At 40.5% G+C, this 15,115-nt stretch overlaps 1 protein-coding gene across 2 annotated transcripts; it reads left to right on the top strand.

The window, feature by feature from the left end:
* Positions 1 to 4,852: 4,852 nt before the first annotated feature.
* trim16 (tripartite motif containing 16) lies at positions 4,853 to 14,272 on the top strand. 2 transcript variants are annotated; one of them, XM_034119981.1, is made up of 7 exons: positions 4,853 to 4,932; positions 5,289 to 6,088; positions 9,961 to 10,056; positions 11,539 to 11,772; positions 11,859 to 12,030; positions 12,355 to 12,450; positions 13,360 to 14,272. In XM_034119981.1, exons 2-7 carry the CDS (start codon positions 5,405 to 5,407, stop codon positions 13,968 to 13,970), a joined length of 1,893 nt encoding a protein of 630 aa, XP_033975872.1. In that variant the 5' UTR covers positions 4,853 to 4,932; positions 5,289 to 5,404; the 3' UTR covers positions 13,971 to 14,272. The 2 variants fall into 2 exon arrangements, with proteins under 2 accessions (XP_033975872.1, XP_033975871.1); XM_034119980.1 differs by lacking the exon at positions 4,853 to 4,932 and having other exon boundaries at positions 5,185 to 6,088.
* The last annotated feature ends 843 nt before the right edge of the window (positions 14,273 to 15,115 follow it).

Here is a 15,115-nt window from a genome sequence, read left to right on the forward strand (position 1 = left end):
AAAAGAATGGCGAAATCGTGTTGGTGAACACGAATCAATAGATTAATTTCGTGACTATAACACGAAATGCCGTGAGACTGTGTTGTGTGTTTGGATGCTCGACCGAGCTACCGAGTGGTGGAATGTGATTGTTCCATCTTTCACACACATTCAGTGGGTGGAGAACTTCAGGATGTCTGAGGAAACCTACGTCTACCAGGGGTAGCAGTGGCACAAGGTGCAGAGGAGGGCAGGGACATACGAGAGGGTCTGATGCGCTACCTGAATACCTAGAATGTATAATGCAATACCTAAATATTCATTGTATTGTATTGAACATAAATAAATCTTTTCTTTTTCACATACATGTGTTTGTCAAATTATTTAAACCAAAAAAATGTTATCAGAACTGACTATTTAGTAAATATTTGAATTTCAAGCACCAGTACTTACTGCCCCATAATAATAATAATCTAATAAATTAAGCAAATATCAAAGCAAACTATAAACATAAATACAAAAGTGTAAAACACAGCAGAACTATATTCATAAATGCAAGTGTAAAAAATTGTTAACATGGATGGAGGCTAAAGTATCCACAGCATAAAATAATATGATTATGATGGTTTGTCTGAAAGACACAGCCTCAAGGTTCAAGGTTTTTTATTTTGTCATACGAACATAGCTACAGTGTAGTTATGACAATGAAAATCTTAGGTCACAGGCTCCTCCAACAGTGCAACACAATAACCCAGATAAACAGAAATATAGTGCAAGTAAATATTAAGCGCTGTGCACCGCTCTCTTTGTATAGGTGTTTTCTTTTGTTCTCTTCTCTTTTAAATATATAAGCAATGTGTTTGAGTCTAGCACAACGAGGGTATTACAATTGAGTAATTTTTACGACATGTATTTATTTATCATGTATTCTTAATACCATTACAAAATATGTAATGTTATGTTTTAGAGGACCTCAAGCTAGCAAACTCAATTTCAAACAGTATGCAGAGTTGTCCTGCTAAAGACTTAAAATGTATTATTTAACCAAGTATTTATTCTCTTATTTGCTTTAATTGCAACAGATGATAAAGGTTTCACTGTGATAAGTATTCTCTTAAATCCATAAACCCCTGTACAGTGCTTTGTGGACGATGATGGTGTTTATGATATTTCTGACTGCAGAGGGACGCCTAGATGATGCCATCTTTCTGTGTGATCGCTGTTGGGTGCAATTATTTATCAACAAGCAATAAGATAAGTCAAAGAAGTACTTTATTTAACACAATTTGGGAAGTGTTTTCTTGCAGCAGCATAAAAAAGGCATGGCATTGCACCAGTTTGTGCTGTTGATGTGGAGGATGTCGATGCAGAAGACGTTGTTCGGAACTGTTCCTCCTCGCTAGTCCCAATGTAATCATCTAGAACAGAAACATGACTTGTAAATTCCACAAACTACTGCAGCACAATACTATAAATAGCAACAACAACTATAGAAAAGACAAACTGAACGTAAACAATGGCATATATGGTGTTAGCAAACAATAGCTCTAGCTAATGCTATCTGCCTTAGCTAGCTAGCTAGCCTTCGGGGCTCCATAAAAGCATGGGTTGTCAAACATAAATGTAAGGATAAAATAGACTTATTTGTTAGAAGTGAGCTTTAGAACAGATAGGGACACAAAGCTTTCAAGCAAATAACAGAGCGTTAGCAAAAACGTACTCCAGTAACGCCGTTGCAGAGTCCAGTGTCTGTGTAGAGACCTCCTGAAAGACTTTGATATTGCGAGTTGTCCCGTCGAGCTCCCGCTGGACCTTATCATCTGCAATATAATGGAGGAACGTCGTCACTTCCTCGACCGACCATGGCGTGCTTTTCTTTGCCATTGTTGTAGCTCCTCTGTTAACAAAAATGCTGCAAGCTTCGCTATATATATATGCGACGCTAGGGATTATGTCGCGCGCCGATTGTGACGATTCTCTCCGACCAATCAGCAGTCGAGAGTGTTGACGTCACACACTCGGCCTGGTTGTCCCTGGCCCTAGAACCACGATTTTATGAGGCCAGAAAAACTGTGAATTAGGACCCGCTAGCCGGTACTAGGCCAAGTGGAAACGCAACCAAAAACGGGCCGCTGACGTCACAGCCCTCTTAAACCGTGCTCCGCGCTGTAGTGGAAACGCGCCACAAGTGTCAGAAAACACAACCCTCTCTATTTTCCTCCATACCCAAATCTCTAAAAAAGGGGCTGCAACGGATCTGATAAAAACTGATCGAGATTTGAACACTTTCCTGACGTCAGGACAGTGGCGCTACAGCTATTGGGCCAACTCCACCAATCAGGAGGAGACAGCCACGGCCATTGGCGTTCGAAAGCGCTGGAGACGCTGTAGTACATATGCCAGGCCTGTAGGTGGTGCTATTCTCACAGAATCAGCCCTTGCGAAAACAGGGGTAAAAAAGTGCTAATTGAGCGAAATGAGGCATGGCTAAAATGCATGATCTGTTTGGTATTTTGAAAAAAAACAAGTATAAATATGCCTTATATAGGTATGGTCCTACACTATATTATTATAATATAGCATGATAGGTCCACTTTAACGTTAGCTTTCTAGCTAACACAACACATTCACGCACCTTTCTCTGTGGGTTTTTTTGTAGTGACGAATGAAGTTGGATGTTGTGGTGGTCGTGTCACTGATCTTTATGCTGCAGACCCTGCATACCGCTGTTCTCTTCTTATTAGCGCCATCGACAACATAATCCTTGAATCCAAACTTGACTATTTTTGGAGTAACGCTAGCCGCTGCCATGTTAACTGACACTCCTGCCGTCTAGTGGGTTGCCAGGTTTGCGCGCACGGCGCTATAATCACCCAATCACGTTTCGAAAAAACTAAATGTAATATCTCAATACAAAAACAAACGCAAATATTTAATTTTAAAAAGTCAAGTCCTTTCAAGTCATCTGTCTCAAGCTTAAGTCAAGTCTCAAGTCATGAATACCAAGTCAAAGTCAAGTCAAGTCTTTTATCAATGTTAGTCAAGCAAGTCTCAAGTCCAAAAATATGCGACTCGAGTCCGACTCGAGTCAAGTCATGTGACTCGAGTCCCCACCTCTCTGATTGATTAGGAGATGCAAAATGTAAGTATAATATTCACTCTCTTGTCAATTTTATGGACTTTAAAACAAATCTGTCATTGATTGATAATCATGGGGTGTTTCTCAATGTCGAGGAAGGCTCCTCCAGAGCCACTATTTCAAGGATGCTACGTCATAGAATCCCGCCGAAGGACTGTTCCAATGTCCAGGATCCTTGGAATTCTACCGAGGCCGGCGTCCTTGGTTGTGGGAAATTTCGAGGCTGCACATGTGTATCCTCCGCGGTCTTAAATTCCCCACAATGCTTTGCGCACGGAGCGATTTTTTTGTAGAAGACATGTCCTACCAAGGAAGCGTCCTCGACATTGAGAAACACCCATGTTCTTTTAAACAATAAGTATATTTTAAGAACATAACTTTTCTTTACGTACTTTTTCTAAGATACATTCAGGATGTTCCCGCAGCCTTTTTTCCTTTTTTGTTGTCTTCCTCAGGTTCCAAAAACAGGGTTTCTTCTTTTTGGGTATTCCAAGTAAAAAAATGCAGTTGAACAAAAGGGAAAAGTATTTAAGACATTAAAAGATATTTAAAAATGTTTACTTAAAATGAACCGATTATTTTTAAAGGGTCAATTATCATACACGTATGAGGGAAAAAAATAAGTTCATATTAGTTTCCGATCTGTAATTATTTCTATGTTCACTTTAAATAAAGACAACAGGAAAATGTATATAAAAAAAAGGTGCATTAGATAATAATTATAAAAGAAATGTGAAAAAAAGTTGGATAAAAAAAGGAAAAGTGGATGTTGAATAAATGATGGTACATTTAGACAAGGGTATTTCCCACACATGTTTGTTTTACACTTCAACATGTTTCTAAATGTCCCTTCTTATATATTTTTCTTGAATGTGTATCCTTAGAAGCAGACTGTCTTTCTTGCTCCAGTTACATTCTTTTTGAGTTACCACTATTGGGAACTTTTGTTAGTTTCATGTGTGAATTTCCTTAAAGTGGACCTATCATGCTATATATTTGAATAATATAGTGTAGGACCATACCTATATAAGGCATATTTATACTTTTTTTTTTTCAAAATACCAAACAGATCATGCATTTTAGCCATGCCTCATTTTGCTCAATTTTTTAGCTCTGTTTTTGCAAGGGCATATTCTATGAGAACAGCACCATCTACAGGCCTGGCATATGTACTACAGCGTCTCCAGCGTTTTCGAACGGCAATGGCCGTGGCGGTCTCCTCCTGATTGGTGGAGTTGGCCCAATAGCCGTAGCGCCACCGTCCTGACGTCAGGACAGTGTTCAAATCTGGATCAGTTTTTATCAGATCCGTTGCAGCCCCTTTTTTAGAGATTTGGGTATGGAGGAAAATAGAGAGGGTTGTGTTTTCTGACACTTGGTGAGTTCCCTGGAACACCGGGGACACATATTCATGTATAAAAGACGTACAAAAGTGCATTTTGCATGATAGGTCCCCTTTAATATATAAATATTTTGTAGACCTTTGCAAAAAGAGAAAATGAAAAAAAGACTTGTCTCTGGTTGGCTGAGCACACATGTGATTAATCACATGTTTCCACATTTCCAAATCCCCACTTCAGCAAATAACTCACTTGTGACGGGCTGGTCACTGGATGGCAGCAGCTGCCCTGATGTTTGCTCTCTGATCCGCTGATTCACTCACTATTTGCATTCTCACTTCCACTTGAACTTTGGAGCACAGAAATGCTCCCATGGTGTTAGAGAGGAAGCAGGCTGGCAGACAAAAGGCTGCAGCAGTGATCTGCTCAGTCTAATCACGATGATACATCATGAACAAACAAACAACAGTAAGGGTAAGATAAGAGATTTGTGTGTTTCGCTTCATGTTCAACCACAATGCATGTGGGGGAATGCAACTCTACACCTCTGTTCCTCATTTACAGTGTGGGCTCCACCCTGTGGCTTCTTTTTCCTCGGGGAAGGGGAGGGCGTGTGTGTGTGTGTGTGTGTGTGTGTGTGTGTGTGTGTGTGTGTGTGTGTGTGTGTGTGTGTGTGTGTGTGTGTGTGTGTGTGTGTGTGTGTGTGTGTGTGTGTGTGTGTGTGTGTGTGTGTGTGTGTGTGTCTCTGGCTGTATCACTGGTTGCATGTGTAGGGGCGGAGAGCTTTTAGACTGAAACTATGGGTTTTGACTCCCGCTCACATCCTCTAGGTGTGGCCTTTCAGGCTCTTCAGACTGATCCAGGAACTGCCGGCTGACAGAGTGGCCGAGCCAGTTCTCTCCAGAGAGCAGAAGAGAGAAGGCTGACAGACAGAGACTCTGAAGACATGGCAGACACAGCAGCTGTAGCAGCTCCAGTCTCCCAGCAGCAGTGTGCTGTCTGCTCAGGTGCACTGACAGCAGCCTGCCCTCACTCTGTTTGTGGCTCCTGTTTGGGGGACAAAAACAAAGGATGTCCCAAGTGTCTGCAGAGCTCAGACAAGCCTAAACCTGAACCCAAACAGAACGGAACAGAGGCTGAAACTCCGGAGATCAAGAGCAAAGAGGAGCAAGACCCTAAAACAACGGGGGAGATCAAAATCCAAGAAGACCTGAAGGAGTCTGAAGACCCTAAAAAGCCTGAGGAGGAGAAGAAAGAGGGGCCACCACAGACAAATGGAGAGAAAGAAGAGGTGAAAGAAGAGGAGGTGAAGGAGGAACCTCTGGGCCCCGACGATGTGGTGTGTGACTCCTGTATCGAGAGCCCCTGCAGGGCCCTCAAGTCCTGCCTCACCTGCCTGGTGTCCTACTGCGAGGCCCACCTCCGGCCCCACCTGGAGAACCCCAAGTTTCAGAACCACCGGCTGGTGGAGCCGCTCAGGGACATCGAGAGGCGGACCTGCGAGAGCCACAAGTGGCCCCTGGAGCTGTTCTGCTGCGCCGACTCCTGCTGCGTGTGTCAGGACTGTGTGACGGAGGAGCACAAGGGCCACAACACCATCCCTGTGGTGGAGGCTCGCAGTCGGATAGAGGCGAGTGATACTTTTATCAAAAATAATCTTTTTTTGTATTTAATTAGAACTCCTCAATACTATATATCAAGAAATAAGTCCCTTGTATGATACAACTATATTTTTGAGTAATTAGTTGATAAACTAACTTTAAAAAAACTCATCACAGGTCATAAATTCATTTATATTCAGAAATTCTCCTTATGAAATATTTGTGTTACCTCAAATGATCAAGGAGTCCAGTTTTTGACTTGACAAAAGAAAAAGAGAAATCAGGGAAAATTCTAATTTTGTACATAATGTTCATAAATCACCAGGGCCATATGTGCACTTAACGCTGCTAATATTTAAGTTATCATGTCTTCCGTGCAATAATCATGTCTTCCGTGCAATATGAGGGGAATTGTGCAATTTAATGTATTATTTATTTATGTACATATTCCCTATCATGTCTATTTAAGTTCCATTTCTTGTTTTTATATTGTCTTGTTGTTTTCATATTGTCTTGTTGTTGCGTGTTGGCACCTTGAGTTCATATTGTAATTTTGTTGTACTTGTACAATGACAAATTAAAGATCTTATCTTATCTTATCAAGCAATTTCTCAAATATTCACTGGCTGCAGGTTGCTTTTCTCTGTCTGTCATCATATATTCAATATATATTGCTTGTTTTAACCCAACAATCCAGACTATATTCAGCATTGTTCGTATTAAACAGGGAATTTGAAGACTTCCCTTACAAAATGTTGACATTGTATATATGGGTGATTATAATCCTTGTTGGGTGCAGCAGATTTGAACAAAACAACGTATTCTCATATTACAGCATGTCTAGAGTGCGGTTTTGTTATCTTAAACCTCGATGAATGCTTTTATTTGTTATCGATTTTTCACTGTGTGGCAAAGGCTGAGTCCATTACAGTTTGAGCAGACACATGAGGGCTAAAATATGTTTTATTGAGCCATAAAATCAACCAAAAGTGTAATTACTTTTCAATGATATCCCAAGTCCTGCTTTCATGTAATAGAAAAGAGGTATGTGTCTAATTGAGAGGATTTGATGAGCACCAGTGTAGATGGGAATGTATCCTCAAAATACACCACAGTTGTTCTCACATGTCCAATAATGATATCTATAATCTCTTTAAACCTAATTAGGACAGTAATTCTCACTTAATATCCACTGTAAAGGTCATCATATTCTAGGCTCGCTTTGTGTGATTAACAACATCATTTGGTTCTCTGGAAATTCTATTTAGCCCCTCTGACGCAGAAACAAAGTTCCAGAGTCATCAGTCTCTTTTTCTGACAGCTCATGACCCTCAGGTTAAACAACTGTAGTCCAGATTCCTGCAGGGAGCTGTAGCTTCTAGCTTACACCTGTTATTTGCAGTGTGTGTTGTTGCTCAACCTCAAAGTGCTTCATCAGAGCTGTACATCAAACAGTGATGGGTGGCTCACTGGAGCTGTTTGAGAATGACGGTTCAAATACCATGGATGCTTCTCACACACTTTAACCTGTTAAGCCCCAAAGACCCCGTCGGCGAGTCTTTTTTTTTTTCACAAATGAAAAAAAATGATGGAATGAATACCTATGGTGATAATTCAATGTAATACACCATTTTTATAGTCTGGTACCTGAAAAAGGTAAAATGGCACTGATGGAACCAGATGTACCCAAATGTGCCGAAAGCTTATTCCGCCTGGAACTTATTTTTGCTAAACCTCTCTAAAAAGGTCAAATTTAACTTGTTTGCTTCAATCTCGATACAGGGTACTTATTATATGTTATAGTTTGGATTCCTAAAGCTTTTAGTCTACTATCCCATCATTCAAAGGTGGTTTTCACTATAAGTAATGTTTTTTCTTTAGGCGGAGGTAAGAATTTACCTTTTTTTGCTATGTTCCATCTGAATTTACTCTGACTGAGAAAAATCTATATTGATTCTGACACTTCTACATCCAACTCACAGATGTAACCTTGCTTTGATAAAAGAAATTATTCATATAACCCTTTTAGAAGTTAAGTTGTAGTCATTTGTTTTGGGCATGTCATTTTCGAGCCTGAAACCTGAAAAACAGGCTTGGGGCTTAACAGGTTAAGTTTGTGAGCTGCATAAAGAATCCTCCGCTGTCTATACATAGAAAAGAAGAAGTCAAATAGATTCTAATAGAGGACATCAAGTTGCATGTTTTAAGCACTCAATCATTTCCCTTTCAAAAAATATGTATTTCCACATGACAACCTGAAGACAATAGTGTGAGTGACATGACTTCCTGTTCGGGTCATGTTCCACATTTTCACACTCTTCCTTTAATAGAACTCATGACATGTCTCACTCTTCCGTTTCGCTTGTCTACTCCCGCAATGTTTTCAGGGGGAGAAACCAGACACCAGTGGATGCATCTTGTGTGTTAGCATGTGTGTTAGCGTCACATTGGAGTCAACGGTTAGCATCTGTTTTTAGTCAAGATTAATATGCAATATTTGAAGAATTTAGAGTTTTTTGTTATCATAATTGACCTCTAGAATCTGTCATCTGAGTCTAGATTAAAACAAGTTTCCTTTCGCTGTAGGTCAAATAACGGTTTGTTGCTCAAATTGTGACAGTATTTCCTATCCAGTTAACCAACAATTAAGCATTCCTTGGTGTTTTTTGGGAAAGGAAGTAAGACAGTAACAGTAATAGCTTCATTGTGGTTCAGAAACTTTGCTTATGCTTTGGCCTGAGTTTGGTGAATCAATTAATCTAACATGGATGAATAGAATGTCAAAGCCATGTTTTTAATCTCATAGACATACATATATAGATACAAAGTTCTTCACAAAATACAAGCAAGATCCAAAAAACATTACAGCAAAAATGTTGATATACTGTCAGTTATGGTATTTATTTTTCCAAATTGGTTAAATATCAGAATATCAACTGCAAATAAATTGATAAAAGTTGTATTAAAGGTGGGGTAGGTAATTCACTTCAGAAACACTTTTTGTTATATTCCATGGAATGCTCTTAACATCCCGATAGCAATGAATACATTAAATACTTTGACAATAAATATATACAAATATTTCATCTGTGGAAGCCGTGGCGCTGTAAAAAGCAAGTCCAGTTATCTGCCCCGGCCCGCGGCAGATAATTGGATGGCCTACCTGCCTGTCAGCCTTCCATCTGTGCACAAACTTATCTCGTGTCCTCATTGGTCATGTGCGCGTTTGTGTGTGTTGGAGGAGGGGCTCTGTAAGGAAGGGGCAGATTTTTTCCGGTTGTGGACTTTCAAATTCTAGCGCACTCGAGCTGGTTTCTCCATTCTTACCTACCTTTAACTGTATTAACATGTTTCTGTTTTTCACCACTGCACTTGCATTTCCTGTTGTCTTTTTAGTCCTTGTTGGCCCTACATATGTCACACTTAACAACAAATCTAGCAGAACTGAGAGAGGAAGTAGTCCCTGTCTGGAACCTCTCTCCAAATGAAATTCCTCAGACAATACGTTTTAGCTGTAGGGGAGCAGATGTCTATAATCATTTAAAAAATGTAAGTTAGAAAAGACATAGACTTGATGCTCTATTACTACGTCTCAAGTAAGGGATTTGTAGATTCCCCCTCAGGGTCTAACCTTTAGACAGAAAGGTTGGAAATAATTCTTTCACCAGCTTCAGCTCCAGAGATGTCTGGACCTGCCGAGGAATTCAGACTTGAATCATAAAACAAGGCCACGCTTTGAAAGCTACGAATGTCACAGTGCAGAATACGATGTTTACATCATTACATCAATACATTCAGTTTGCGTCTGCCAGGATCTGACATATTTTCAGCATGACAGCATGGTTTGTGGTTACTGTGAAGACTCTAAATGCTGAATTCTTTCTTCTCCTCGTGTTCACAGAAGGAACTGAGGGACAAGCAGACGGAGATGGGGAAGACCGTGTCCGCAGCAGAGAACGCCATCAACAAACTCCAACTCAACACAGTGACTATCGAGGTAAACAAACACACCGTCTGAGTAATGTGAAACGGACTCACTGTGTGTGTGACACATGGATGTCACAATACTTCATTACTCAGCAGTTATATTTGGCTTGAGAAGCCACCCGTGTAAGCCCTGAGGTGTTAGAGCCGCCCCAAGAGGAGAAGTTGCCCTGAGGTGTGGGAGGGAACGTCAATGTCATTTCCTCACTGAGCATGTTATGTAAGATTATCATGTGACTTCATGCACTCCCTACCTGTTACCTGTTGAGCGGTAGATATGCATCACTCCCTCTCTGGGAATGTAAATGATCCTCAGTCCACACAATGTGACCTCTATAGTTACTGTTTAGATCTTTGGATGTAAGAGGCATACTGTACACAGTATTTGCTACTGTGTTGAAGTGTGAGGAAATGTGAGTAATATAAATAAAAACAATTATATTACAGAATAGTAATATTTGGGCTCAAGACAAACAGAATGTTAAAGGTCCCATGTCATGCTTTTCCGGTTATTACCCGTCCCGTGTTATGAAGGTTTCTATGCATGTAAACGGTTTGCAGAGTCACAAACCCTCAAAGTACACCCTGTAGTGAGTAAAACTCTAACACAGAAAAGACCTGTCAATGCTGCCCCAGAACGCCTCGTTGGAGATTTCTCTTTTTCTTCCTGGGTACAGTGACGTGACCATACCCAAATGGACCCATTGGTCCAAATGGACCAATCCGTGGAGCTCCTCACACACACACACTCTCGCAGCAGCAAAACTGTGGCGCGCTTACACTGTAGGTGCACCGCGTTTGGGGTTATACATACTGTACTATACAGAGATGCTGTATGAGAAACCAATGTGAGTTTGGAAAATTGCACAATATAAATCTATTCTAGTATACCTCAACAATGGAATTATGATCAGTAGAAATGGCCATGACATGGGACCTTTAATTAAAGAGGCCCTATTATGCTTTTTGGGGGTTTTCCCTTTCCTGTAGTGCTATATAGGTTTTTGTGCATGTACATGGTCTGCAAAGGCCTGATACGCCTCCATCGGACTCCTTTGTTTACTTCCATAATAAAGTGACCTCACAACTACATTGTACATGATAGGCTAAGGGGCGGGACATCTCTAAGCGGTTTTGACCAATCACAACAGAGCCGGCCAGCCACACAATCAGAGCAGACTGGGCTCTGGTTTCAGACAGAGGGTGAAAAGAGGTGCTGTAGCACAGGCAGTATGGGAAAAATAAAGAGCTTTTTGAACATTAAAGCATGGAGACATGTCCCACTAGAGGCACACAATAAAAATATGGACCTGAAAATAAGCACATTGTCCTCTTTAAGTCAGAACTGATAAATAGAAAAGATCTAGTTGAGTTACAGACATTATAAGTTATATACAGGACAAAAAGAGTATAACAGAAAAATGTACAAAAGTAGTTTGCTCTCATTTCAGAGTTTCAGTATAAAATCAATTAACTTGACTTGACTGTCCCACAGAGTTCAGTGACAGAGGTGAAGGCGGTGATCGAGACCCAGTTCGAGGAGCTGCAGGCCGTGATGGAGAGGGCGAAGCGGGAGGTGACGGAGATCCTGGAGGCCGACGAGAAGCAGGCGCTGAGGCAGGCCGACGGCATCCGGGTCCACCTGGAGCAGAGGTGCACGGAGCTGAAGAAGACGCAGGTGCAGGTGGAGAAGCTCTCCAAGAACAAAAATGATGTGGACTTCTTACAGGTAAGGAACAAAGCCAAGACAAGGACAAAGTGAAACCAAAGGCTAAAATCTTCTTATACCTGAATGTTGCTGTGTTTGTCTTACAGGAGTATTCGGAGTGGAAGAAAGAGGCCACTGATAACTCTCTGCCTGGGGTCTCCATCGGCCTGATGGACCGTCTGACCTCCTTCAGCAGCGTCATCGTTGAGTCCACGCACGAGCTGTGTGCCATGCTGGTGTCTTCATACATAGAGAAAGTGAAAGAGACCTGCAAGAACGGTAGGAGAAACTTGAAGAAAAGATACCAGTAGGGAAACTCAAAAACCTTGACTTAATTATAAATGTACTGATAGTTGTTTCGCTGTCAGGACGTGTTCACACATGTAAAGAATTTTCAGCCTGTGTGTCATAGCGTTATCGCACAAATATGCTTTCCAACCACCTGTGGGCTTCGAGGCACACCTATTTATGTGTGTCACTTACAGAGCCGACAGACAGCTCATACTAGTTTCCCTGTGATGCGTTCTTGTGCCAGCTGATGACAAAGCTAATAAATCTAACTTGAGTTATGTTCTAACTGAAATGAACTTTCTCTAATTGCAGACAAAATGGGAATCAAGACAACAGTTCATGAAATTGTTGCAGCGAAACAGAACATGACTATACCGGATCCAGTGACACACACCGACTTCCTCAAGTGTAAGTCTTTTCGGTAATTGAATATGAGCCATCTGGCTGAGAAACTGCAGTCATTGTTGGAGTGAGGAATTTAGAAAATATGAGATAATGAGTCCCCATTCCCTAACATCCTGCTACCCTTAAATCCATTTAAGAAAAGCAACACGTTGAATTTGATCGGAATTACATTTTCGAGAACATTGGAATGACTCGCGTTTAAAGGGGACACATTATATTTGTTGGGGGTTAGCCCTTTCCTGTAGTTTGTTATAGGTTTTTGTGCATGTAAATGGTCTGCAAAGGCTAAAATCCCAAAGTTCCTTCCAGAGGGAGTTTCTCTCCCACACACTCCCTTAAACATTAAAGCATGTAAACATGTCACAGTAGAGGCACAAAATAGCGAGACAACAATGTTTAAAAGCACACCAATGTATAAATACTATATCACAAGTAACACGTTGTTTAAATACAGTAGTATATATATATAGTGTTATCAGCCAAGCCTATCAAAAGTATAGGTTCTTGCTCTGCAGCAAAATAGGACATTATTAAGAGAAGGAGTAACAACTACTTTGTATACAGTTAGTCCAGTGGTTCCCAACCTTAGGGTCAGGCCCCTCTGGAGGGTCACGAGATAAATGTGAAAGGGTCGTGAGATGATTAATAGCAGAGAAATGTAGGAAAAACTAAGTTATGATTCACACAGTTATGTTTATATTTTGGAATATGAAATCCCTTCCCTGTTTGGGCCTCAAAGACATGTTTCTTTGTACAAAGTCACAAGCCAAAGTTGTGACTGAAAATAAAAATGGAAACAAACAAAAGCAACACTTTATAGGGTATGACCTCTGGGACCTCAGTGGTATTTACACTCCTGACTAGTCTTACATAACTCTTACAACATATAACATTTATACAATCCTCTCCCAGATTCCACCAACGTGAGCTTTGACGCGGAGACCGCCCACAAGTTCCTGCGGCTGACGGAAGAAAACAGGAAGGTGACGAACACCACACCCTGGCAGCACCCTTACCCTGACGTACCTGATAGGTTCGAGAACTGGCGCCAAGTTCTGGCGACGGAGAGCTTCTATCTGGGCCGGCACTACTTTGAGGTGGACATCAGCGGCGAGGGCACGCACTTGGGTTTGACCTACAAGAGCATCGACCGCAAGGGCAACGAGAGCAACAGCTGCATCACGGGAAACAACTTCTCCTGGTGTCTACAGTGGAACGGACGCACCTTCTCCGCCTGGCACAGCGACGTGGAAACCCCTCTCAATGTGGAGAAGTTTACTCGTATCGGGGTTTACGTGGACTACTCAAGAGGCCTCCTGGCTTTCTACGGTGTCGATGACGCCATGACGCTCATACATAAGTACAAGGCAGAGTTCCTTGAGCCTATTTACCCGGCTTTCTGGTTGTCCAAGAAGGAGAACATCGTCGCCTTGGTGGCACCAGGGGAGCTATTACGACTCAAAAGCCCCTCTCCTCCAACCTCACCTGCAAACGGAGCAATTGTTCCAAAAACAGCGGCATAGCATTGATAAGAAGTCGGTTCTTTCCGGATCATTTATGTCACCATTCAACCTGGTGAGACTTAATAATGTTTTATCCCACAATAGACTTATTTTAACTCTAAAATATGGACAGTCTTCCCATGGTAAACCTGTTTACAGCAACCTATTGTTTGGATAAATTGTGAATGTTTATCATGTTTTTTTGGCCCAAGTCGTATTTATACTACTCTTCGTAGGGGACTTCTGTTACTTTGGTCTTACTGTGAATTCAGAGGTGTTCTATGTTTTTCTCCTTGAAAATAAAAAAGTGCTACTTACATTTTCTTTTGTGTCTGTTTTTGTTCACAGCTTGAGCTTTCACACATCATTAAAATAACATCCTAAATTAAATAATTTTTGGGATCATTTTAACCATAATCGATTACTTTGTAAATTCTCCAAACGATGAATGGAAAATCTGTGACACAAACCAACGTAGAGGGAAGTATTTGGGCTCTTGAATCAAAAAAGAGTCTGAGAGATGTCGTTGTCATAATCACATATGGTAAGTTTTAATGTTTGCCTGTTTAAGTGCAAGTGGTGTATGATAATAGAGTGCAGTCTTACACATTATGATGTGCTGTATGAAAAAATAATGAAAAAATAATGTAGAAACATGATGTTCACTCTAAATTTCTAAAACGTCTAATTGAGCATAATAAAAGTTTCCAATAACCATTTTAACATTTTCCTATGTTTTAGAATGAACTTTAGGGATATTTTAAAAGTTTTTTAAAGCACCTAATAGTTTGGGATTGACATATTTTAAAGATTCGTCGTTTTGTAATATTTCACAAGCTCTCATTATTTCTGTTCCGTTTTTAAATACACTGACATTCACTTCATATTTATTCTAATGTCTTTTTATTGTCTAATTTTATTGTTAATTTGCATTTGCCGATTGTTTTGTAGAGAACATTTGAGTTATATCTCTAGTTTTAAAAGTGGTCTATAAATAAAGCGTATTATTATTATGTGTATTCTTATTTATATAAGCATTTTATTATTATCCAATAACATTCTGTGAGTAGAAATAGGCTACATGTAAAGGTAGTAACCATAACCTACATAATTACAAATTAATTACAAACAGTAGGCCTACTATGAATATATCAGTAATAAGATGC

Source organism: Trematomus bernacchii, unplaced genomic scaffold, assembly GCF_902827165.1.
Source record: "Trematomus bernacchii unplaced genomic scaffold, fTreBer1.1, whole genome shotgun sequence".
Lineage (NCBI taxonomy): Eukaryota > Metazoa > Chordata > Actinopteri > Perciformes > Nototheniidae > Trematomus > Trematomus bernacchii.